The sequence below is a fragment of the Thunnus thynnus genome, chromosome 3 (assembly GCF_963924715.1).
Source record: "Thunnus thynnus chromosome 3, fThuThy2.1, whole genome shotgun sequence".
Lineage (NCBI taxonomy): Eukaryota > Metazoa > Chordata > Actinopteri > Scombriformes > Scombridae > Thunnus > Thunnus thynnus.
The window spans coordinates 36,043,410-36,069,517 of NC_089519.1; the positions used below are offsets into that span (position 1 = coordinate 36,043,410).

The 26,108-nt window shown below is 39.2% G+C and overlaps 1 protein-coding gene across 1 annotated transcript in view; it reads right to left on the reverse strand.

Annotated features, from left to right (window-relative positions):
• Window positions 1-6,264: 6,264 nt before the first annotated feature.
• The window catches only part of LOC137180309 (sprouty-related, EVH1 domain-containing protein 2-like), a 35,774-nt gene continuing 15,930 nt past the window's right edge, over window positions 6,265-26,108 (reverse strand). Inside the window, exons 2-6 of the mRNA XM_067585625.1 lie at window positions 24,764-24,938; window positions 23,292-23,460; window positions 21,746-21,810; window positions 15,317-15,475; window positions 6,265-15,190 (exon numbers count right to left, since the gene is read on the reverse strand). Of these exons, the coding sequence (XP_067441726.1) occupies window positions 14,498-15,190; window positions 15,317-15,475; window positions 21,746-21,810; window positions 23,292-23,460; window positions 24,764-24,938 (1,261 nt within the window). The 3' untranslated portion in view covers window positions 6,265-14,497. The remainder of the gene's footprint in view (window positions 15,191-15,316; window positions 15,476-21,745; window positions 21,811-23,291; window positions 23,461-24,763; window positions 24,939-26,108) is intronic.

Consider the following 26,108-nt stretch of genomic DNA (forward strand, 5'->3'; position numbering starts at 1 on the left):
TTACTTTACAATGAGCCCTTTATATCTACATAGGAAGCAGGTCCTCTTCCATGGAGCCTGCCATGTTGCACCGCCATGTTTCTACAGTAGCCCAGAACAGACAAACCAAACACTGGCCACCGTAGGTTCTCCTACACGCTTGGAAGGGGGGGGGAGGGGTATTTAGTTGGTTGAAATCGGTAACCTCACAGCTATATGCCACTAAATCCTGAACACTGGTCCTTTAAGTAAAAGTATCAAAACAGCAATGTAAAAATACTCCATTACAAGTAAAAGTCCTGCATGAAAAATCCTATTACAGTAAAAATACATAAGTATTATGAGCTTGATGTAGTTAAAGTATTGCAGTAAAAGTACATAAGTATTATGAGCTTGATGTAGTTAAAGTATTGCAGTAAAAGTACATAAGTATTATGAGCTTGATGTAGTTAAAGTATTGCAGTAAAAGTACATAAGTATTATGAGCTTGATGTAGTTAAAGTATTGCAGTAAAAGTAGTGGTTTGGTCCCTCTGACTGATATATTATTATATATGACATCATTAGATTATTAATAGTGAAGCATCAGTGTTAGAGCAGCATGTTACTGTTGTAGCTGCTGGAGGTGGAGCTAGTTTACACTACTTTATATACAGTTAGCTAGTTTAGTCCAGTGGTTCCCAACCTAGGGGTCAGGGCCCTCCAAAGGGTCAGCAGATAAATCTGAGGGGTCGTGAGATGATTAATTATGATTTATTTTATTTTACAGGTTGCTTAGTTTCTAATTTCCAGGAAATGTTCTCCTTAATTTCCTAAAAGTAGCTGCTATCTAACTGTCCATTCTTTTTTTCTTATTTTGAAAGGGTTATGTCATTTGGTAGGATATGAGAAACAGAGTTGTCATACAGTTAAAGAATTGTTAATCAAATTTATTAAGATGTTTTTGCAAATTAAAAACTACTTTATGTTTGAACCCAAATGTAATGACCAACTCAATCAGTTTAACACTTTGTTTTTCATTTTTTCTTATAATTTGAACCAAATTGCACCACCCACCTTTCTAAAATACGTCCTAAAAATGAACCGTTAAATACCTGCAAATTATTCAAAACATTTCCAGGAAATAAATATGAAATTAATGGAACTGCAAAGTAGAGCGTAACCAATGTTTTCCAAATCATTTACCACGTATGAACCCAAATATAATGAGTGGGTACTTCCCAACTAAACCAACTGTTTTCCCAGTTTTCTTATAATTTGTACCAAATTACACCTTTTCTGGAAAGTGTCCTTTGAAATGAACTGTTAGAAACCTGCAAATTACTCCAGGAAATAAATTATTTCCAGGAAATTGGTGTAACATTAGAGGACGTGTACAATAAAGTTATTTTATGTGTTAGACAACGTTGGTTATTGATAAGAAACAGCAGATTAAGCATCAACACGGCGAGATTAGATCAGATTAAACATCACAAACTTTAATGAGAATCTGGTAGCTGATGAGATATCTTATAGTGTTGAATAGATGGACAGTCAGGTCTGATCAGATCAGCGCTTGTGTTAATTTGGAGCTGCAGAAAACAACACACACACACAGAGCTGCAGCAGGATGGGAGGGGTGGGTGGTGTTGGTGGTGGTGGGTCGGAGGGGGGGTTGGTGGTCTATCGCAGTCACATTTGTTTCAGATTTCATCCGAGTAAACAAAGCGAAGCAGGCAGACTCGCTGGGGCCTCGGTAAATCAGGCCCAGACGGGCGTCCCGACTCGATGCTGGATCCCTCAAACTCTGCTCTGCTGGACACACACACACACACACACACACACACACACACACACACACACAGCCCTTGTTTATGGTTGATGAGTTGTTTTTATTGTTTCTTGAGTTGCACATCTTCAACTCAACAACAACATTAAATTGCTGCCACTTTAGTTAAAGCAGGAACACACAGAGTCATGTCGTTGCATTTAGACACTGGATGAAGGAGGAACGGTGTGTGTGTGTGTGTGTGTGTGTGTGTGTGTGTGTGTGTGTGTGTTAGTTGGTAGGTAGATAACCTGGTTCATCATTTTAGGAAATTCACTTTCTTGCAGAGAGTTAGATAACAAGATCTCTCTCATGTTTGAATGTTACATATGAAGCTACACCCAGCAGCTGGTTAAGTTAGCTTAGCTTAGCATAAAGACTGGAAACAGGGGGAAACTGCTAGCCTGGCTCTGTCCAAAGGTAACAAAAGCCACCTACCACCAACTTTAAAGCTCACCAATTAACATGTTATATCTCATTTGTTTAATCTGTACAAAAAGTGAAGTGTAAACGCTGAATCATAAAACTTCTTGGTAAAACAACTAAGTATAATGGGCCAAATTTCAAGTCAAATTTTAAGTCATTCTGCAAATAACATTAGAGATATTATATCCTGTTATGATGTCAGATGTTAAACATGATGCTATGTAATGTTTTTTTCTACCTTGCTGACAAGCTGACGTTGGCTCGTCACACATGCCCATGAAGGGCTGTCCATTCTGTAGCCTTGGTTGCTAAGGTGGTTACTGAGGTGGTTGCTAAGGTGTTTCCATGTATCGCTCATGTTGTCCACTCATATTTCAGATCTGATTTAGCTGATTTAGGAGAAAAAGAGGAGAAATCCTGCTACTACAGTTTGTTTACGTAGCCTCCAGAGCCGGAAGAAGCTTCCCTGAAGCTGACCAATCAGAACAGAGTGGGCTCATCAGGAGGCGGGGCCTTAAAGAGACAGGAGCTAAATCGGCCTGTTTCAGACAGAGGCTGAACTGAGGGGCTGCATAAAGGACCAGTAGAAGATGAATAAGGCATTTTTAATCATGCAAAGATATTCCAGTAGAATATAAATATAGACCTGGAAATGTGCAGAATATGTCACCTTTAAAGTGGACAGTTTGGGTGGTAAATTGAACTATTTCTATATCTATGAAAATACGACTCGATTGTCGGATCATTGAAGGCATTCAGACTTTGCAGCATGAAAACCTGCTGCTGTTTGACATCAGGTCTCTCTGTTTGTGACTCAGGGCTACCAGATATTTAGATAATAAACAAACAAGAAGCTGTTGCAGATATTTGCAGTTCCGCTCCCCACCCAACACACACACACACACATACACACACACACACATACAGGAGACCTCCGTTTGTCCAAAGGCATTGTGGGAAACAGCCTCTCCCTCCCTCTGGCTGTCACAGGATACAGTCTCTCTCTCTTTCTGTTGTCATACGAACACAATAACATCCTGATTTGTGTCCTGCGGTGTTCCCAGCACTCAGGAAACTGTGCACAAACAGTGAACTGGCCCCGGAGCCCCAAGGCTAGCAGGGGCCCGGCCCGCAGCCAGGAGCCCAGATACAGCCAAGAGCTAACACTCAGAGAGAAACCCTTGAAATTTGTGTTATTTGAATGTAAATCAGCAGCTGGTCATGTTGTTAATAAAGGTCGTGTCCTTATGTTGATAGAAAGCACAGAATTTCAGCAGCAAAAGATCAGCTTTTATGATTGTATTGTGTGGCTTGTGGTGTTTGTAGATGATTTACATGAAAAGGATGTTAATATTTGTCATTTTATCATATTTTTAACATTATGTATGATCTTATTTTTTCTGTTTATTCTTTAATGTCTCAAAAACAAACCTCATTTCCCGCTGATAGTTTAATAATCATCCTGTTTTCACACACATTTCTATCAGTTTTATTTTTATTTACAGTTTTTGCCATAGTTTTCCATCTTGTTAATAACCCAAAATTAAAAAACCCCAGTGATGTTTAAGCATCCATGAAATCTTCGTAGAGCTAAATCTACAATCTCTTCTATGATTTGTGTCGGTTTAATCGTTATGTCATAATGTTGATATGATCCTTTTTATATTGTTAAGTCTCATCAGTGTGAGATCCACAACATATTCCAGCAGTTATTTCCTGATCATGAATCGTATTTCATGTCTTAAGCAGGATTTCAAAACCATCCCAAATTACTCAAACAGAAAAACTGGTGACACCTGTTCGGTACAATATTTTTCTAATGGAAAGTACATAAAAAACAATTGACAGTACAACGTAATAATGCACTCTATGAGTTTGTTAACGTATTTTCAAAATGCAAAATTTGCTATTGCAACCCCAAAATGATTTGCTAATCCCAATTTTTTTCAGCACCCTTATATCCTCATAATTTGGTATAGCTTTCACATTTTTTTTTTACAATTCCAAAATTTGTAATGGCACATTATAATAAGGCACAGTGACCCTAAAATTTCTTGTTAAAATCAAAAAAATGGGTAAAGTAACCGCCAAATTTCAAAAATGTGGTATGATGATACAAACATGTTATAAAGATTTGTTAAAGTCAGTTAAATCTGTCAGAATCCCAAAACATGTTTCCCCAAATCCCATTTTTTCTATAGTGTTACCATCATTCCCCCCAAAAGTGATATAGCATCCCCAAAATTAGCTATTTCTATAATCCTAGACATTCGTTATGATGGTAAAATTTGTTACAGTAACCCCAAAATTTGAAACTGTGCTATGGTGATTAATCAGTAACAAATTTGTCCTCAAATTCCCTAATTTGTTATAGTGGCACCAAATCTGTATACAAATGTAACGCCCACATTTATTCATTTATTCAGGAGGATTAACATCCTCAATATTTTTTTATCTGTAAGATTGTTAAAGTTCCTCTACACTGTACATGTTTGTATTATGACCCCAAAATTTTTTATAATCCAAAAACTGTTTATAGTGCCTCTAAATCCCCATATTTGTTATACCATGTTTTACAATCCCAAAGTTTGTTATAATACCAAAATTGTGTATAACAACCACAAAGTCTGTAAAATTTAAGAATCAAAAAATTTCGTGTAGTGCTTCTAAATCCCCAAATCTTGTATACGAAATGTATTTGTTAATTTATTATGCTGCCCTAAAAATTTGGATTACAACTCCAGAAATTATTTTATAATCCCCAAATGTATTATTGTGCCATAAAATTCCACAAATTGGTGTAAAGGCCACAACTTTTTTTGTTTTATTTTTTATTTTTATAATCTGCAGATTTCTTGAAGTGCCTCTTAATCTCCAAATTTGGTACACCATTTTTTTACAATCCTGAACTTTATTATAGTGCCCTAAAATCCCCAAATGTGTTATTTTTTTTGATCGCAAAGTTGTTGTAGTGCCCTAAAATCCTTAGATGTTGTATGATGACCCCGAAATGTTTTTTTTTTTACAATCCTAAAGATAGTCATAATGTCCCTAAATCCCCCGTATTTAGTATTACAACAACAAAATCAGTTTGTTTTTTTTATAATTCCAACATATCTTGTAGTGCCTCTTAATCCCCAAATTTTGTTACAGTGTTCAGTATAACGGCCCCAGAATGTTTGAGTAACATTGCTTATGAACTTGATGACATATTGTTCATGTAAACTGTAAATTGTCAGATGTCTTGAAGTGCCGTTCTGTCTCCTAGAAAGTTGCATTCCCAATTATGTTGCTTTGGCAAACATAATTATTGCCTGGATTATGTTCACAGGTAACGTTTTTTAATGAATGAAGCTACATTTATACAGTATATCGCTCTGAAGTCACAGAGATGAAGGTCAGGGTGGATGGAGGGCGTACAAGACGCAGGACTCTGATACCAGAGAGCGAGGTTCACATCCTAAATCCTGTGTGTTCAGGCAACAAAAGCACTTTGGTTAAGGTTAACCAGCTCATATGTTCAGTATCAACATTCTTTCCAATTTGCCAAATATATTAATTAACAACAAAAGCCACCATTACATTTCTAGCAAAACATATTTACTGTTGCAATTTAGTACAACAAAATTTCTAGAAGACAGCACTGCGTCCAGCCTCTGCGATGTCTTATGGTTCGCCAGCTTTTTTGAACTTTTAGAGGTCAGCTGTTGGTTGAACATGGAGTCTGAGAGGAAGGTAATAACAGCAAGCTTGTTCAGCTGAAATATTAAAATGTTTCTTCTAAGTGTCTGAATTTCTTACGGTTTTCTCCCTGTATGATTGTTATATGTCAATATAAAATGTCAGCTATTGAAGCCCTCATTCTTTGGGACTGAAACCAAAACCCGATAACTTATATTTTATTTTTGTTTAAGATCACTGAAACATGTTTATCTATCAAACTCAACTGGAGCTGCTATGAATATCTGGACCAGACGGTCTTTGCTTAGGTTTATCCTTATAATCAATCAATATACTGCATGGAGTCAGGAATACAAAGAACAGGTGTTGATGTTTGAGGATTTTTGTTTAAAGTCATTGTATGATTGTCTCAAAAACACGCATACACACATACACACAGTGTAAATGCTATTATCCAAGCCATGTTTCCTTTAGTTTGCAGATGATGTATTGGTATTTATACATGTCTCATTGTCTCTTTTTCTTTTAGAAGAGATTTACGTCCATCATATTAGAAACAATAAAAAAATAGAACTGAAAATGTACATCATACACTTGATACATATACATATATATATATTCTGTTTTTTACATTGGTAAAAATGTGAATTATATATAAAAAGACAAACCAATGAATTCAACTTTTTCTTTTTTTTTCTTTTACACAGTTATTATTTTCTGAAATATACATCAGGACATAAATGAGAAGGAGGCTTCAGGCACTTTCCTTTAATAGCTGAAGTGAGCGCAGGTCAAAGACACTGCGACCAACAGACTGCAAACTGCTTTTGGTTCACGTTCCTCGCCACAGATAGAAAAATAAACGTGGGAATCTTCTCTACGACGAATGGCAGCGGCATCATGAAGCTTGATTGACGGGAAACACAGCAGAAAGAAGAGAGAGAGAGTTGAGACAAACAGACAGACAGGACGACAGATTTATAACAGAGGCCTTCAGTCCTGATTGCTGCTCCCATAAACCTCTTCTTTTTTTTTTTTTTTTGTTAAATTAAAGGTGATACACAAAGCATTTTTAAGTCGCATACTGGTGGTTCTGCATGTTGTACACCATTAACTACAAATTGTATGTTTTACATCACTGCAAACTATTTTCAAAATTATATCAGTTTTTACCAGGCAGCCATTTGTTTCAACATAGAAATGTCTATGAAAAGTTAATTTATCTACAAAGAAACTCACACAGACTTAAAACTTGCTGTAAATTTCGTCAACCGTTTAGTCAATGCAATTATTTTGAAGTCGCATTTGAATGACCACACAAGGCTTTTTATGTTCTGGCCTGCAAATCACGTATATTTTACATCAAGCTTCTTAAACTTTCTGATTTGTGACTTCTTAAAATGAAGAAATGTCTACTTGTGACCTCGCTACATGTGAGCAAAGAGCGATCTTTCCTTCTGAGATTGATTTGAAGGGTTTTTAGAGGCTCCCCAAAAAGTTAAAGTATACTTTTTTCACCAGAAAAAGTAAAACTTATGAGGAAATTCAGATAAAATAAATGTTATGTTCTGTAACAGAAATATTTCTTATTCCTTTCATCATTTTGTGACTTTTGTGGGTCCCCTAAGGCATTGGAAACCATGTTTTCTTTACATCACAGGTAATTATTTTGAAAACTGCAATCGTGTTTTATAAAACACAACCACTGGTTCCATTCATTTCTGTGCGGTACAAAAGTCAATTAGCAGAATCATGAAATTTGTAGAGAGTTGTGTAATTAAACACAAAGAACATAAAGTCTGCATTCATTTTTGTCAGTGTCATTACAAATATGAGGTATTGCAGTGCAGATTACACCACGATAATGTAACGCTGACAGAAATGAATGTAGACTTCATGTTCACTGTGTGAATTATTACACAAGTCAAGCAAGTTTCAAGAGTCGTCTAACTGATTTTGATACTAAACAAAAAGATGTCTGCAAATCTGAAAAAATGCATCCAAAAAGCTAAAACTGTACAGTAAATATTCAAAAATGTAAAGTCTACACGATTAAAACCATTAAAAACACATCAATGAGCCACACTGCTGCACTGGGTCACATGTTCCTTCATCCCTGAAGACGGTGGTTACTGTAGCTTGTTTAGAAACGGCTCCAAAGACTAAAAACAGCAATAACATAGTAACTCATTACTGAGCGTGTGCGGAAACGCGGTTCCTTTTCAAGAGCTTCACTAGCTTGTTCTGCTGCATATCACAACCTCTTGACTTTGTGCTGAAGTTCTTTGAGAATTTTACAGTGTAGTACAAAGTCAAGAGGTTGTGATGTGTAGCAGAACAAGCTAGCGAAGCTGTAAACAGAACCACGTTCCTGCACATGCTCAGTGGCATCTGCCTTACACAGAACTACTCTCTGGAGACTGAAAACATGATCGCTTTTATTAGTCTTTGGAGCCGTTTCTAAACAAACTAACGTAATCTTTGTGGCAAAGGAACATGTCACCCAGTGCAGCAGTGTGGCTCATTAGTGTGTTTTTAATGGTTTCTGGACAACAATTGAAGTCTACGGCACAGAGGAATAAGATATATCAGGCTTTGGATACACACACAATACTTGTTAGTAGATCAGTTCATTGTTGGTTTGTATTCAAACATGACATTTGTTGACAATTAAGAAAAATATAGAAAATCGCCAGCCTTATCCTTTAACATTAGCTGCAATGACTGCATGAAGTCCCATCTCCTCAGTGAAGCTGCTGATTCCTGAATGTAGCCTTAGCCGAGGCTAACGTTAGCAAGCCAGCTCAAAAGACACAACATGTAAATAAGACAACTTTGGAGTCACATTTCTCCTCTTTTGGTGGTGGCTAACCCCACTGAGCTAGCATGTGGCAGACAAGTCTGTCCACTAAACATAAGAGACCAAACTGATATCAACCCTTCATCAAACTACCGACAGGACAGCAAAAAAGTCAAGAATTTCAAATTCTAATCCCTTATACTACTCGTTACTGAAAAAAGTAATCACATTACTGTACCACGTTACACAGTAATATGTTACTGCCCAACAGTGTTTTCCCACTTTTTTGATGATTTTCTGACAACATTCATTCAGTATCATTTATTCTCACATGTCCAAGTATCCTTGAATGCACCATTAAGTGGATTTTGAAAAAAGGTCCCTGCTGGAAATTGCAGAAGGACATAAAGACAACATAAAAAACCTGATGATAATTTAAAAAGTAATTAACTAACTAAAGCAAAGGTGAATGATCCAAAGCAAGTTTCAAGTCTCTGCTAGTTGATTTTCATAGAAATTATCTGAAAGTAGTGGCTGCCTGGGAGTAAATCAAAGTAAAAACTGATGGGTCTGGTTTGGAATATGTATTGGCTGTAGTTACACGAGGCTGCATCAGATAAAACTGTGGCAGCTGCTTCATCACAAGTCCGACTGTTTGAAGACTTACGTCCTCGTGATCATGGAACTGCTTCTTTGATCACAAGTCAACATCATGGGAAAACAAAACGTGAGAAATACTGCAATGACACGCATGTTTTCCTCTTAGTGATGCACCTTTGAAAGACAAAAAAAATTAAACAAAGAGAAAAAAAAGACACACCAAAGCACCGTAGAAACACTTCTCACCTGCTCAGCAAGGACAATAAATAATTTAGCGTCACACCTTCTGAAGTTTGTTCTTCTGTGTAGAGCTGAAGACTTGAGTTTACGCTTCCTGTCTGTTTACAGATCTGCTGCGGCTTATTCAACAGTGTTAGCTTTGGGAGAATCACAACCAGGTAAATTAGCACCTCGCTTTCTTAATGAAGACACAGTGAAGACAGGCGAAGACAGCACAAAGTCTTAAAATGCAGATTCCAGGTTGTGGGCACGGAAAACATTAAAAGATTGTACATATTTATTAAGAGCAGGAACCGACCATGACATGTTCACGTGTTCATGGATGTACATCGCATTCACCAAAGAAAGTATGACTTGGCATTTCATAAGAACGAGAAAACATATAAAAATGAAAGCTGCAAGCAGCGTTAGTCGGGACCTCGCACTCTGGCCCGTCAGGATCAGATCATTTTGCTTTTTAAAAATGAGGGATATTTCTTATAAGTGTGGTGTGCTTTTATTTTGAAAGTTTGATTGACATGTGTACTGTCAGGTGCGTAGAGACAATAAGTAACTGCAGCTGGACACAGAAAAATACTCATATATTTGAATGGAGAGTGTGAGCGAACCACATAACTTTAGATACAAACTTCATTTGAACTTTAAATGAGTCACGAGACTTTGACCTACAAATGTTGAATTTACATGTTTTTTCTATCTTTTATTGTTTTTGAGATATTAAAGTGTGAGTTTTAAAGTCTTTTCTTGCTCCTCCTGTGATTTTATAATGAGTGTGTATTGCGGAATGTTTCACAGCACTGAGGGAGTGACATCACCAGGAGCAGTTGGAGAGGAGGATTTTAGAGTACGCTTCTTGTGAAATATCCTCATAAATCCCATGACTTTGGCCAAATCTTACATTAAAAATCATATTTTAGTAGGAAATTTTGTTGCGAGCACATTTTGGCACTTTAGGGGTAAATTTTTACATTTTATGAAATATTTCACCAGACCTGATGTGCGTGCCAAAGTTTTGAGCATGTTTAGGGGGTCAAATTTAGGGTTTAAGTGGCTTAATAATAAAGAAAGAAACAAACATGAAAAACAATAGGGTCCTCGCCCTTAGGCGCCCTTTTGGGCTCGGTACCTAATTAGATTAAAATTGAAAAATAAAAAGAGATTTGTATTTTCTTTTAATTATATCCTGTTGGATGTTGGATGTTAAACATGCCTGCAAGTCAAAGGCCAAGAGACAGGAGCTAAAACTGCCTGTTTCAGACAGAGGCTGAACTGAGGGGGCTGCATAAGGGGCCAGTATAAGATAAATAAGGAGTTTTTAACTGTAAATAATACAAAGATATTCCAGTAGAGCCCCAGAATGTAAATATAGAGCTGGAAATGTGTAGTACATGTGGTTCTCGTTCAACGAACAGCTGGCAGCGAGTACACCTGGACCCAATGTGTTTCTAGATCCCATCATAGAGGTATAATACAGTGGAAATCATAGATATGGTACTTTTAGATCTAAATCCGTTCAGTGTGTGGAAGCAAAAATTTATAACAGCTGGCCAGATGATGTGAGATCTTCGGAATCTGTTACAGTTTCTAAAAACAGGTGTAAAAACTTTTAATTTAATGAAATAGAAAGAGGACTAAAAAATGTTGGTAAAAACATACAATTTGTATAAAAGTAATCTACTATATGCTGTTTATAGTTTGTTTTATTTAGTTTGTTTTGGACTGTTTTTGTGTTTTAGGTGAATATGTCTAGATGTGTTTTATGACTATATAAATAAAACCAAACCCACATGTTTCCATAGCAACTTAATTCAATGAAACGGCGTGAAGCGAAGTCACAGTGCAGCTTTTTGACTGATCTGTTACTTCTGATGTAGCGTAAGTCTAAAACATCAGTTGGTATGATCTCATAATGACAACATATGGGTGTTATAATTACCAGATACTATGTCATAATTACAAGATAAGGTCTTTTTTTTTTTTTCTTTGGTGAGTAAAATGAGCTCCTGTGAGACTAATATAAAACCACTTTTACAACTAAGCAAGTTGAGGTTTAAGTTTCAGGTTTCTGTAACGATTCACTACAAAAACTGTTTCTTATGCTTCTTGTGGTTCCGTCACCATTTTTTGTTCCTGCTTTTTAAAAATGAATTTCTCTCCGTTTTGTGCACAAACAACATTTTCTGCATTTTAAGACTTTGTGCTCAGAAACATTTTGTGGGATCAGCTGGTTCCCTCCAGACTCAGGCTGGGTATCAATAAAGATTTATCTTTACTGCTCGTTTATTAAGCCGTTTATTTTTTGATAACTGTTGCACATGTATAAAAGTTAAGAGGCCAACCCAGAACTTTCTTTGTTGAGTTATGAATGAGTAAAGACGTTTGAAGAAAATGTGAATTTTAACTGTAGTATCCTGTATTCTGCAGCTTTTCAATGATTTTTCTTGTCTTGATATCAATATTAATACCAATAAAAGGATCATTATTGATACCCAGCCCTCACATTCTTGTGCACACATTAAGCTTAAGTATCTAAAGCAGTATTCTGTCATAGCTTTGTTTTACTGGGGTTTTTGTTCTTCTTATTGTTAAAAAAACAAAACAATTAAACCACCAAACCACAAACCATTAAAGACAGACCAGTATGACCAGTATGCATTACAGGAGGGAGTTATTCAATGAGGTACAGCTGTGCAAACAGCAAGATTACTGTCAGATATAAAGTTTATTTGTTCATCACTTTAGAAATGGATGATGAAAAAACTTAAGTTACTTTGATTTAAATCCAACATGTTGTGGAACATTTAAAGAAATGACCTTTTCTGGAAAATTAAAGACTGGGAATAGTCATCTTGCTACTCAGCCAAACTGGTTTATCTGTTGAGTTTATTGGGAGGTGAAGCAGAGCAAGCTCTCAGACCAGTTAAGAGCCTCTGCTGAACATCAGGGAACCGGAGCTGCCGACACGGAGCGAAACATCCGCCTCAACAACAGGACGGACTGTGTGATTAGATTATTTATAATAAATAAAATAAGATAAGATCGATCAGTCTCATGTCTGTGTGTTAAGTACAGATCTGGATTCAGGTAACTAGCTTAGATTAGCGTAAAGACAGCTAGCCTGGCTCTGTTTGAAGCAAGCGGCAACCTCCGGGGCTGTAAAATGAAGCCAATGCAGAAGTGCCAAAAACTGCAGTTCCTCTAACGGCCACTTGAGGCTCCAAAAGCGAGTCATTCCCCATAGACCCCCATGTTAAAATGTCCAACTTTACAGCAGAAATAAACATGTTTGCAGCCTGGTACAAACAACGGTTTAGGTCTTTAGCTAATTTCCTCTTTCATGAAAACTGTACGGGGGGTGAATTTTCTTATAACTCACCCGTTTAAGTTTTATTAAGCCGTAAAGTTCTGCATAATGAAGGACATGGCTGCTTTGAGTGACAGGTCCGCCAGCCGCTAGGTGGCTTGTTTCAGCCATTCGGCCCGCCTCTTTGCCCATTTTTGATTGGCTGGGAGTTAGGCAGCGTCACGTACTGCCAAGATGGCGACGGCCGGAGCGGCTCACTTTGAGCTTCAAAACCGCTCTTCAGAAACCAACGAGTGACGTCACGGTAACTACGTCCATATTTTATACAGTCTATGGTTTGAAATAAATAATACACAAACCAACTAGAGCTGCAACACTTGGTCAATTAATTGATTAGTCGATCAACAGAAAATTGATCACCAACTATTTTTTAAGAAAAAATACCAAAATACTCTGATTCCAGCTTCTTAAATGTGAATATTTCCTCGTTTCTTTAGTTTTGTGTTGTGGACAAAACAAGACATTTGAGGATATTTTTCACCTTTTACTGACATTTTATGGACCAAATGAAAATAATCGTTAGATTAATCGACAATGAAAATATTCGTGAGTTGCTGCCCTTATACCAACACCTATAAACTCTCTAATTAACACACTGTATCCTATTTATTCACAAACAGAAATGTAGTTAAGTAGAGTCAGGCTACGCTAACTGTCTCCAGGCCCCAGATGCCTACTTAGCAATAAGGCTGCAACTAACAATTATTTTCATTATCAATTAATCTGATAATTATTATCTCAACTAATCAATTAGTTGTTTGATCAGAAAAATGTCCCGACCAGCAGTCCTCAACCCAAAGATATTCAGTTTACTGTCAGAGAAGAAACCAGAAAATATTCACATTCAAGATTTGAGAATCTGGACATGTTTTTATTAAAAAAATGACTCAAAATGATTATTCGATTATCAAAATAATTGGCGATTAATTCAGTAGTCCGCAGCTAATCGATTAATCAACTAATCATTACAGCTCTACTTATCACACAGACATGAGCTCAGTCTGTCTGAGAATTAGAAAGACAGTGAATATTTCCAAAAATGTTGAATCTTTAACTTTGATTTTTTCTTCTGAAACAATAATAATAATAATAATAATAATAATAATAATAATAATAATAATAATAATAATCTTCGCTAAAATATCTTGTTCAGATATAAATGTTTTGCAGCGTGTCAGTGAGCTGCGGTTCGCTCTGGAAACACGACAAACTGACCTCACAACGCTGAAAAAAAAGACATATTCAAGCCTTTAAAACACATGAGTGTAAAAATATAAAGTACCTGTTTACATATATAATTATATATATATATATTTATATATAACTATATATAGAAATGAATATTCTTTGTTCAGTCTTTGTGAGATTTGGAAGCCGTTTGGTCCCCAATGACACAAAAGACAAAAAAAACCAAAAATCCAACAGGGAACTTTTTTCCATCTGAGACAAATCTTCTCCTCCATCTGGAATTCGGAGAGACGAGACAAACAACAACAACAACAAAAAAAAAACAACATAAAAATCACAGCGACCTTCCGTTTCCCCGCCTCCTCCCATGAGTCTTTGCTGTCTCTGCGAGGAGGGGCGGGGCCTGCGACGCCTCAGCCCACAGCTTTGTGTTTCCCGCCGCAGCAGTGGCAAGCCACGCCGCAGCGGTAGCACGCTCTGAGCGGGGCGTAGCAGCACATGCAGGGCGCCAGCAGCGACAGACCCACCAGCGCCGTCCAGCGCAGGCAGAAGCGCTCGTCGCTGGTGTCGCAGGAGCACGGGTCCGAGTAATCCCCCTCCGGGTCCGACATGCAGTGGTACAGCAGGCTGTCCGCGCACCACATGAAGCTGACCCGCCGGATGCAGGTCTGAATGGGGTCAGGTGCTTCCTGGCAGCGGCCCCGCCCATTGTCGTCATGGTTGAACATGTCCTGACAGTAGACGCAGCGCGAACGTTCACCTTCCTCCTTCCGCCGCTTGCCTTTTGGCTGCAGGGCTCGTGGCTGCACCGTCACCACCGCTCTGTGGCCGCCGCCGAGCTCCAGGCAGCCCGGTTTGCCGTCGCAGCCTCGCTGCACCTCGCAGCTCAGCGGATACGGGTACGTGTAGTCCTGCTTGGGCGGCTCACTCTTGGTGAAGTGCACGTAGGCGTCGGGGTTGTCGGGCTGGGACAGTTTGTCTCGTGTGGTGTTGGCGTGGCGGTAGTCCTCGTAGCCGGTGAGCCAAGTGCGCTCGCGGGGGTTGATGCGTACGATCTCCTCCTCCTCCACCTGGAAGCTGACGTGATGAGGGAACATGTGCACCGCCTGCAGAGACACAGAGGCAGAGGAAATCTAGAAACTGAATTATGGGAGATATATAGATGCTGCGTAGGATTTGAATGATGATGCAAAAAAGGGTCACGAATCATTCACAGCTTCAACTCTACTCACCTGGTCCAGGAAGTAGTGATCCGAGGGCCGGTGCTGCTCGTAAAAATGTCCCAGGATGCAGTGGTGGTGTCGGCGGGGCTCGCAGAAGTTGAGCGGGGCCAGCGTGTGCATCGTCGGCTCTCTCTTCTGGGACGAGTTGGAGGAGCTGTCAGTGGCGGTCTGGAGGAGGAAGAGAGAGGAAGAGAAGGTGTGTAGAAATGTTAAAGGGTCAACAGATGGAGCAGAGGACTGAGATGAAAACATAAGAATTATAGCAATGAGTTAAATATCTGCTGGTCCCAAAGTGCAATAAAGTTAAGGACAACTACAAGGTTATCGTTATATACCTCTGTATAGATAAAAAGAGCATCTACCTTAACTTAATGAATCACTGATTTAATGCCCACTTGTCGAGCATGCTAAGTGACATAAATCAAACACACCTACAACACTTTGATTTATGACCAAATATCTGCAAAACTGAAGACATTCCCATCAACCTCAGCTGTACTTTGTGTTTAGTACTAATTAGCAAATGTGAGCATGTTAAGATGCTAATCCAACTAGCATTATCATTGTGAGCCTTCTTATTTATTTTGTTTCATTGGGTGAACTCTGTGCTCTTCTCTGATCAAGGCCGGCGCTCTACTGAGGAAGCCGGTTGTATATTTAGAAGTGTTAGAGTCTACATGTCATTTCCTATGTCTCACTCCCCTCGTTTCCTGTCGTCATCATCGTCCATGTCACGCAATTAAAAAGCATTAAAAACTCATTTTAAAACTGTGAAACAGCTGCTAACGAACCAAAACAAAGTGCTACACAGTGACACTGACCCTTTTTTCCTCACAACTGATGTTCAGAGTCACTGTAGCGGATATACAACTTAATGTTTTATGTAGTCTTACTTTTGTAAAATCATGACATCAATATCCTAAAGTTGTTCATATTTGCTTTGCTCTATTCTATCTATATCCAGAATTAACATGAATGAAAATGTGAGGCTGTAGGCAGATAATAACCACACACCTCCCTTCAGAAATAATCCTTTAAACTAAAATTAAATTTAGTTAAAGGTTAAAACAAAGATTAATGTAATTTAATTTCAAGGCACTGCAATAAAATTAAAATTAAGCTTTAAATAGTTTAGTTTTGGACTGAAATGAAAAGTTTCGTGTGATTTTTCAGATGCAGCTTTGTGACAGTAAACCAAACACAAGGAGAACATCTATCTATCATCATCTATGAGGAGACGTCGGTTCCTCTCAGAACCCACCTGAGCTTCACTTCACAGCTCTCCGACCCTCCTCCAGACTTCTGTGTGCAATTAGACACGAACGAGGGGAAAAAAATAAAAGACCTCAAGAACCAAAGCAGTGTGGCAAAGACGTCTGTGAAGTCTTTGTGTTTTTATTGGGTCTTTGCTAAATGAATCCCAGCCCCGGCCTCGCGGCCTGCGGCCCTGCGAGCGCGGCGCGCTGGGTTACGTCATCCTCGGGGGTTGACACGGCTCGCCGCTTTCATGTGGAGGTTCGAGCTTTGTGAGCTCACTCGGATCGCACAAGAAGAACACACCAGAAAACTGAGGAGCTGAAGTTTCTTCTGAAGTCTACAGACTCTCTGTGTCCACGTTTTGCTGATATCTTCAGTGGGTTTTTTTTTAAACATTTGCCTCTGTTTGTGTTGTGAACAGATTCTGATAAAGCTGCGTCTCTGGTTGCTTTTGTAATGTAAATCATCAGCATTTAACATTTTTGATGGGATTCAAATGGAAGTGATGGGAGACAAAATCCACAGGCCTCATTGTTGAAAAAATGTATTCAAAAGTTCATCTGAAGATAATTTGAAGCTTCAGCTGACTGAATTTAGTCAAATCAAGTAGATATCTTCCAAAGTTTAAGTCATTTTAGTACAAAATTGCCTCTTTGTGTTTCCCTGTTGAGCTGCAGCAGAAGAACAGTATAAAAAAGAAGGAACTTTGTACTAAAAAGATTTACATTACTAAGATATCTACTAGATTTGACTCATTTGGACGACTAAAGCTTCATATTAACTTCAGATAAACGTATAAATTGATTTTTGCACAGAAGGAGGGCTGACTTGCACTGAAAGCATATTATGATTACAGTGTTTGGGCTCCTGACTGTTGTTTTAAGACAGAATTCAAAAATTGCGAACCCGTCCTTTGAAGGTGATCCATGGTGTTTTAGTGTTTCTAACCAAAATGCATCTATCAGAATTCTGGTCCGACCTGGACTAACAACCAAGTACACTGTCTTCTTGATATTTGGGCTGCGAGGAGCTTCTTCAGGGCCTTATTCCTGTGTTCTCGCTCCCGCCCCAGACACATCTGACCAATGTGAGGAGAGAATGTTCTCACCTGGCTTATAGTGATGTATTTTGGTTCGCTTGGATTTTTTTCTGTGTGAAAAGAAACTGAACCAAGTTTCATCCACTGATTCGGACCACAACAAACAAACAATGGGTTTGAAAACGCCCTCAGCACCTTCCAGAGGTCTGAGCTCCTCACACTGTCTCTCTGGTTGAGTCCATTCAGACTGTGAAGGACACTCATGTATCTTCAAGCTCATTCTACTGGTCACTACCAGAAGCCATTGAGCCATAAGTCCATGGATGAGGATTGGACTCTAGATGTTTAGATTAATAATAGATAATGCAGCAGCATCAGGGAGGCGTCGGATCATCTGCAGCAGGACAACGAGTCCAAACATCCAGCCAGAGTCATAAAGAACTATCTTCATCAACAAGAAGAACAAGGAGTCCTGCAACAGATGGTCTCTGATCTCAACATCATGGAGTCAGTCTGGGATTAACATGAAGAGACAGAAGCAGCTGAAGAAGAACTGTGGCAACTTCTCCATGATGCAGTTTTACTTTAGGTTTCTGCTGTTTACTCAACTTTAGTTCTAGTGTCTAAAACCTTTGCACAGTTCTGTAGATCAACTTGAATCAGCGCGACAGTCCGATTTAATAATTGCTGATAAAGGTTTGTAATTTAACATTTTTGTAGCACATGTTTGTGATCAGGCTTTGGGAGTTAACTGTATTTCAAGGTTTAAAATCTCCACAGTTATGTAACTGCTGTACATCATTTCCCCTCCTGCTGTTTCCCTCCGGAGCCTGAAACCGTTCAGACCTGTTTGGTTATTCAGAGGCGTCCAGAAGAGAGGAAGCATTGCATCACGACAGGGAGGGTTTTATTTACTCCTGACGAATGTTGATCTACATGCTCATTGTCCTCAGCACCTCAGAGACGAGCTCCTTCCAAGACTTTTTCCTGAAAAGACCCATCCATCGTCCTCCTCCTCATCCTCAGGGAGCCAGTCTTCAGCCCTGCAGACAGGACGGAGGGGAACGATGTGCAGCCGAGGCGGTTCAGCCACGTTCCCCTCAGCAGCCGAGGCTTTCCTCTAACTGAGGCCAGCTATGTAAACAGGCAGCCCGGTGACGGATTACTGACAGCTCCGACTCTCTTCCAGCGCTGGACATCCTGCGGAAACTATACACCCTTTTTCTTTGAAACTAGTGGAAAGATGAATAACTCGACTGAAAGGGGAAGCAGAGAGCAGGACCTGCTCCTCCCAGTAGACGTGGGATGGAGGTGGAGGCGACCTAAGATTATTTTAATGTTTCTGTTTTGGACAGAGTTTTAGGACAGAGTTCAGTCCTCAGCTGTACTTGAACACATGGAGGCCACCTGGCTAACCAGGTTGGGGTAAAGGCTAATCAGGTTAGCAACAGAGACGTTGTGCCCCCTCACATATTTGATATCAGATGGTTTTAGAAATTCTATTTACACAATACATGTTTTTAATTAGCCTTAATAATACAGTATATAAAGAAAGTTGCTTTTCTGTATGTTTTTATTCATACTTAACTCTTCCTGCTACACAAAGACCTCCCAGTTTGCACAAAAACCTGCATCACAACCAACCTCACACTAGTGTTTTAAAGGCTTTAAAGACTGTTTTTCTTCTTGTCAACAAATCTCATGTTTGGATCCAAACCAACCATGAATTGATCTACTAACAAGTGTTGTGTGTGTGTATCCAAAGCCTGATATATCTTATTCCTCTGTGCTGTAGACCTCCATTGTTGTCCAAAAACTATTAAAAGACATCAATGAGCCACACCGCTGCACTGGGTCACATGTTCCTTTGTCCTTGAAGACGATGGCTATAGTAGCTTGTTTAGAAACGGTTCCAAAGACTAAAAACAGCGATAAGATAGTAACTCTAAAAACCTCCTAATTTGTACTACAGTATTAATTTCTCAAAAAACTTCAGAATAAAGTCAAGAGGTTGTGATATGTAGCACAACAATCTAGCGAAGCTCTGTAAACTGGACCATGATTAGGCACATGTGCAGTAACAGGTTACTGTCTTACCGCCATTTTTACTGTTTGGAGACGTTTCTGAACAAGTTGTCTCGTGATATCAGACAATCAGAGATCTCTGCCTACCAAAGTCTTTGGATTTCTTGATGCACGGTAGTCGCTTGAACGGTGGCGAGAACGGCTGCTAACAAACCTACATCCCTTATTTCCCATTACATTATGTCAAGGACACACGTTACCCATGCTTCTCCGTAGTGAACTGCATGTCACTGCTCCAGTATGAACGGCCGTCCTAAAGATTTTGGATTGGCTCTGCAATGCAGGTTTTTTTTTAAACTTTCCGCCCAGTTTTAACAACAAAAGTTGTAACTTTGTCCTCAGTCTCTACGAGCAAAGTGTTTGGCGACTGACCTGTGAGTCTACTAGACATGTTACGGTAGCCTCTTCAGGGACGAAAGAACATGTGACCCAGTGCAGCGAGGTCGCTTTTTAATAGCTGTAGGCTTGTTTTTATATGAATCTAAGAATTGACAAACACAAAAAAAGTTTTTTAAAATTGAAATCAATAAGCAAACTCAGCAACTATTGGCTTTTCTTTACTCCTAAGTTTGTTCTAACACACCTTTTTCTTCTTTAGAGCCTGAAGGTTCATTTTCAAAACTTAAACCTACATTAACTGATTTTAACCAGCGCGCTGTGGTTGCATAAAGCATACCAGCTGTGGATGGTAGAACTGCAGGCAAAACAGATGAAAATATTGATTTTCTACATGTTTATGCTTGTTGAGCAGGTGGTTTGATAAGCTATTATTGGCTTTTTACTCGCAACGGTTTTGTTGCACTTACAGTAACAAGTGTAATTCTTGTCAACTCAATTAAAACATCATCTTCCACTTCATCCCCCCCTTCCAATGAAGAAAATGTTTTTTGAAACCTAAATGTTGGCCTGTATCCAGCTGTGGTAACCATTGTCTTTAGGGACACAGTGACTCACTGATGTGTTTTTAATGGTTTCTAAAGAACAACGCAGGTCTACAGCACAGAGGAATAAGATATATCAGGCTTTGATACACACACAACACTTGTTAGTAGATCAGTTCATTGTTGGTTTGGATCCAAACATGAAGATTTGTTGACAAGAAGAAAAATATAGAAAATTACCAGACTGATCCTGTAAAACTGAATAACCTTCACTTTGACACAGACAACATTCATCTGTCCACCGTAATTAAGACAAACATCTCTGCTCTCAGCGGCGGTGGAAATGTCTGCACTTCACTCTGACGCCACAAGAACGGTGGCGACGCTTTAGACCACAACACATAGCGAGAGCTGCTGGATTCATCTATATCTTTACAGTTCCAGCCTTGATGGTCTACCACAGAGCTACTACAGCCAATTAACCTACATGTTTCTGGACATGTGGCAGATTTGTCCTGTGCAGACACGGAGTAAACATGCAAACACAAAGCTATGTGTGAACCAGCTGTCTCTGTGTGTCTATGACAAAAACAAACTGCAAACAGGATGCTGACCTGTGTCTGGTCAAAAACACCACAGGATACCTAACCCTCCCATCCTTCATACTTCCTGTCTGACAGCCCCAACACACACACACACACACACACACACACACACACACACACACACACACAGAGTCTCGAAGCAAGCTATCACCGCAACAAAAGCAGCATCTCCTGTCTGAGTCTGAGCCAAAAACACAGAAACCAGCCCCTCCCCTGCTCTTACTATCAGACTGAAACTCTCACGTTCACACTTCAGAAAGTTTGGAAAGAAATAAAAAAAAAAACACAGTTTCTATTCAGGAATATTTTAAACAATTCTGATGCATCACAGTAAAAAACTAAGAAATGAAGGCCGGAGATGGCAAAGAAGGTTTGATAAGTAGCCAAAAAAAACAAACAAACAGGGAATTATGAGTTACGATGCTGTACAGGAGAGACAGCAGGACACAGAGGAGCAGCAGAAACAGGACGACCATCATCAAGACAAACTCGTTTGCTGCACGCAGATATTCAAAGTGTCCTTGCCGTCTTTCGTCTGTGTTTTAACAGCCGAAGGAAAAACACTTCTCACCGTGAACACGTCGTCATCGCCGAGCTCCGCTTCGTTCTGCAGCGTTGACGAGGAGGTGGTCGACCCTGGAGAACAGAGACGAGACTTACATCACTGTTACATCATGAACAGAGCTGCAACCAAAGATTCATTTCATTATCAATTAGTCTGTCGATTATTTTCTCGATTAATCGATTAGGTGTTTGGTGTATAAATGTCAGTAAAAGGTAAAAAAAATGCTAAAAAGATGACGGAATGATGAAATGTCTTGTTTTATCTCGACCAACAGTCCACAACCCAAAGATATTCAGTTTACTGTCATAGACGACTAAAGAAACCAGAAAATATTCACATTTGAGAAGCTGGAATCAGAGAAATTGGACATTTCTTCTTAAAGATGACTCAAAACAATTAATCGATAATTGAAATAGCTGGTGATTAATTTTCTGTTGATTGATTAATCAACTAATCGTTGCAGCTCTAATAATTCAACTAGAGAGCGCTGACAACAGTAGAATGTTTCACTCTGTATGTATCTTGGTCACAATAAAAATCACTGTCAGCTGATAAATTATTATTGGATTTCTCTGTATCGTTTCTGTATTTGTATAGTTAAAGTTTATTTGGATAGCTTTATTAGGCTAATGCTGTAGTAGCATTGTGTCCTAAATCTCTACAACATAAAATAGCATGAACCCTTGATTAGAGCTGAAGAATAACACCAAAGTTTAGAAATACCAAAGTTTTTCTTTGGTATACGAGCATTTAGGTAATATACTTGTTTTTGTATGAATATAAAAATTCACAAACACAGAAAAGAGTTTTTAAAAAATCAAATCATGAAGGATTTTGCTGAACATCACATCTTCTACCCAAGAAAATGTAGATGAAGGAAAATCCTACTTTAACTATCGGAAAAGTCCTTTTTTGACTTTTTGGGGTTTTTTTTTCTTTAGAACCTAAAAGTTCATTTTCAGAACTGATGTTTTGTCCTCTAGTACAACGCTGACATATCATCAGCTTTTAAGCTAATATGTTGAACTTGTTAGCAAACAGTTGCTTTTATTTCCACATCCAGCAGTTACGGAGCAACATTATCATTCATTTGGAGTTGTGTTTCCGTCCACCTGGTGAATGTGAGTCCAATATTCACTCTCTTTTAGCTCTGTTTTTACTCTCTACCAACTCCTGAGGGAAATATCTGGCTCTTTAGCTGCTAAATGCTCCATTATGTTCACCAGCTAGTCTACAGCTAACTGTGTCTGTTTGGTGCTGAGCAGGTAGTGTACAGCGGCTTTTTACAGATTTTTCTCTGAAAACGACGCTATGAGACGCTGAGAGTGAACCAGAACAGTAAAGTTGCAGCCGGACAGATAAACAATGAGCTGAAACTCACTATAAAGCTCCGTAAAGCCGAGAGGAGCTGCAGAGTCTCTGATAATTCTCTGTAGGTTCATCACTATGATCCACAACACGTTACACACTGACAGCTCAGACATCATTATTACAGAAAATATAAATTAAAGCTGCTTTAAATGAAGTGAATGTAAATGTGACGTGAGTGTACCTTCTGTCAGGTCCTCCAGGGCCTTCCTCACCCCGCGGTCGAAGGCTCGGGCGTCAGCTGGGCTCTGGAAGGTCAGACCACACTTTTTGTTGTCCACCTTCCAGTGATGGAACGTCGGCGTGGCCTTCGTGTAGACCAGATCCTTCTTTAGGACGCACTCCAGAATCACCTGCGAAGAACCAGATGAGACGTCTTCAGTGACAAACAAGCAGAGAGTGGTCAACACAGCAGCTTCATATCTGAGGAAAATATCTGATCACAATTTCGTGATTGCAATTATTATACTTTAAATGAAACTCTGAGCTTGACGTGGTTGTCTACGAAGTATTGAATGAGATGAGTTTCTGTATACATGAAGAGAAAGAAAAGAAAAGCAAACAAATCACTGTGATAATCTCTACATTTTTAACTAATGCTTGTAGTTCACATTGCTTCTTCTTCTTCTATCATTCTCCAAAATAATTGTGACATTTAAAAAAGCATTTAATTTATAGATAACAGCTGCAAAGATGTTTAGTTATTTGTACAGAAGTGACAAAGAATGGGCTAGATCATTTACTTATATGAAACCGAAAAATCCTACAACAGTAAAAGTACATAAGTATTATGAGCTTGATGTAGTTAAAGTATTGCAGTAAAAGTACATAAGTATTATGAGCTTGATGTAGTTAAAGTATTGCAGTAAAAGTACATAAGTATTATGAGCTTGATGTAGTTAAAGTATTGCAGTAAAAGTAGTGGTTTGGTCCCTCTGACTGATATATTATTATATATGACATCATTAGATTATTAATAGTGAAGCATCAGTGTTAGAGCAGCATGTTACTGTTGTAGCTGCTGGAGGTGGAGCTAGTTTACACTACTTTATATACAGTTAGCTAGTTTAGTCCAGTGGTTCCCAACCTAGGGGTCGGGCCCCTCCAAAGGGTCAGCAGATAAATCTGAGGGGTGGTGAGATGATTAATGGGAGAGGAAAGAAGAAAAAACAAAGTTCTGATACACAAATCTGTTTTCAGTTTTTGGACTTTTTCTCTAATCTTTGATTTTTGCTGAAATATTGGATCATTTGAACATTTATTGAAATGAAAGCATGTGAGAAGTTTAGAGGGAAAAATCACTATTTGGTGGAGCTGTTAACAACTCACAGACATGTGAAATGTGACCCCGACTACACACTGCTTTTTGTAAGACGTCAAAAGCCAAAAAGGTTGGAAACCACTGGTTTCATCTTTAACAATGTGTTGTATTTTAAAAGCTTGTTATATTATCCATTGTGTCAAATCTTCATCTGAAAAGTAACTAAAGCTGTCAAATAAATGTAGTGGAGTAGAAAGTACAATATTTCCCTCTGAGATGTAGAAAGTAGCATCACATGGAAATACTCAAGTAAAGTACAAGTACCTCAGAATTGTACTGAACATATGGGGCTCACAGTTTTGTACTGGAGTCTTACCGTGCGTTGCAGGACTGACCTGTCTGTCTTTGAGCCGTTCTCCGTGGATGAGGAAAGTGTTGCGTCCCAGCAGTTCTGTCGGCAGCAGCCTGCACACGCCCACTCTGCTCAGGCAGCCGTCCTGCGCCAGCCAGCCGCCGCTCGAGTCGTCTCTGGTCATCACCACCGCTTTGACGCGCACAATGTAGCTGTCACTGCAACGAAGCAGAGAGGATCCGTTAGCATGTTGACCACTACAAGTAGGGAAAAGAGAACACTGAAAGGGATGAGCGATAATTATTTTAATTAACCTGGACGGTGTTTTCTAAAGCTGTGAAACTGTTCAGCATGATTCAAAAAGGAGCAAACATGAAAAATGGACAAGAAAACCAAATTTGTAAGTTGTCATGGTTTTATTTTCTCTTTCAAACTCTCTTTTTTTCATTATTTTCACTATTTCAGTCGCTTTTCATGTGTGTGCAACACTATGAATGTCTTCCAGGAGGATTTAAATGTTACTTCATTATGATAACTGCCCTGTTAGCACAATTTAGCTAAAGTAGCTAACGTTAGCCCAAGTGTGCAGCGCTCGGTGTTCCCAGTAAGCTAGCGTTAGCTTCAGTCCAAACTGGCGGAGCGTGTTTCCAGACCGTGAAAGGAAACGACCCGCGCTCCTTATCTGGAAGGTCCTGACTCCAAACGGAAAAGATGGCGCCGATCAACTCAAACCGGCTCCAATGAAACCAGCGAGTGACATCACACTTCGCCGCATCCATCTTTAGACACAGGATATGGAAAAAACGCAGCCCTCTCACTCATTTGAACAGGTGTTGATGCAGCAGGGTTGCCAACACAGAGAGCTCCAGTAAAACAGTCCAGTAGTCCAGTAAAAAAGTTGAACTGGGCTCAACATCATCCAGCAAAGTGCTGCGTTGGCCAATCAAATACATGCAAGAGCACATTCCTGGTGGATTTATGTGTAACATGAATGCTGTATTTGACTCACAACAAAAGATAAAATAGTTGTGACGGTGGATTGTTTTAACACAGGAAAGGTGTGAGGGAGGTGAGTTTACTGGACCCTTTACTAACATCTCTGTATCGACTAGAGGAGATGATTCTGACATCTAAAAATGGCGGAAATGGTTGAGAAACTCTTGATTGTATCGACCAATGGTGAGTAAGTTCATGTCAGTGGTGTTGTCCAATCAGAATGCGCAGCAATGATAACACCACAAGCAAACATATATATCTGTACCCGGGCGGACTCGTCCTTCTCAGTCGACGTGCTCTTTACCGAACATAGCATTACTCGCACGCACGCACGCACGCACGCACGCACACACACACACACACACACACACACACACAGGAAACCAAAACAA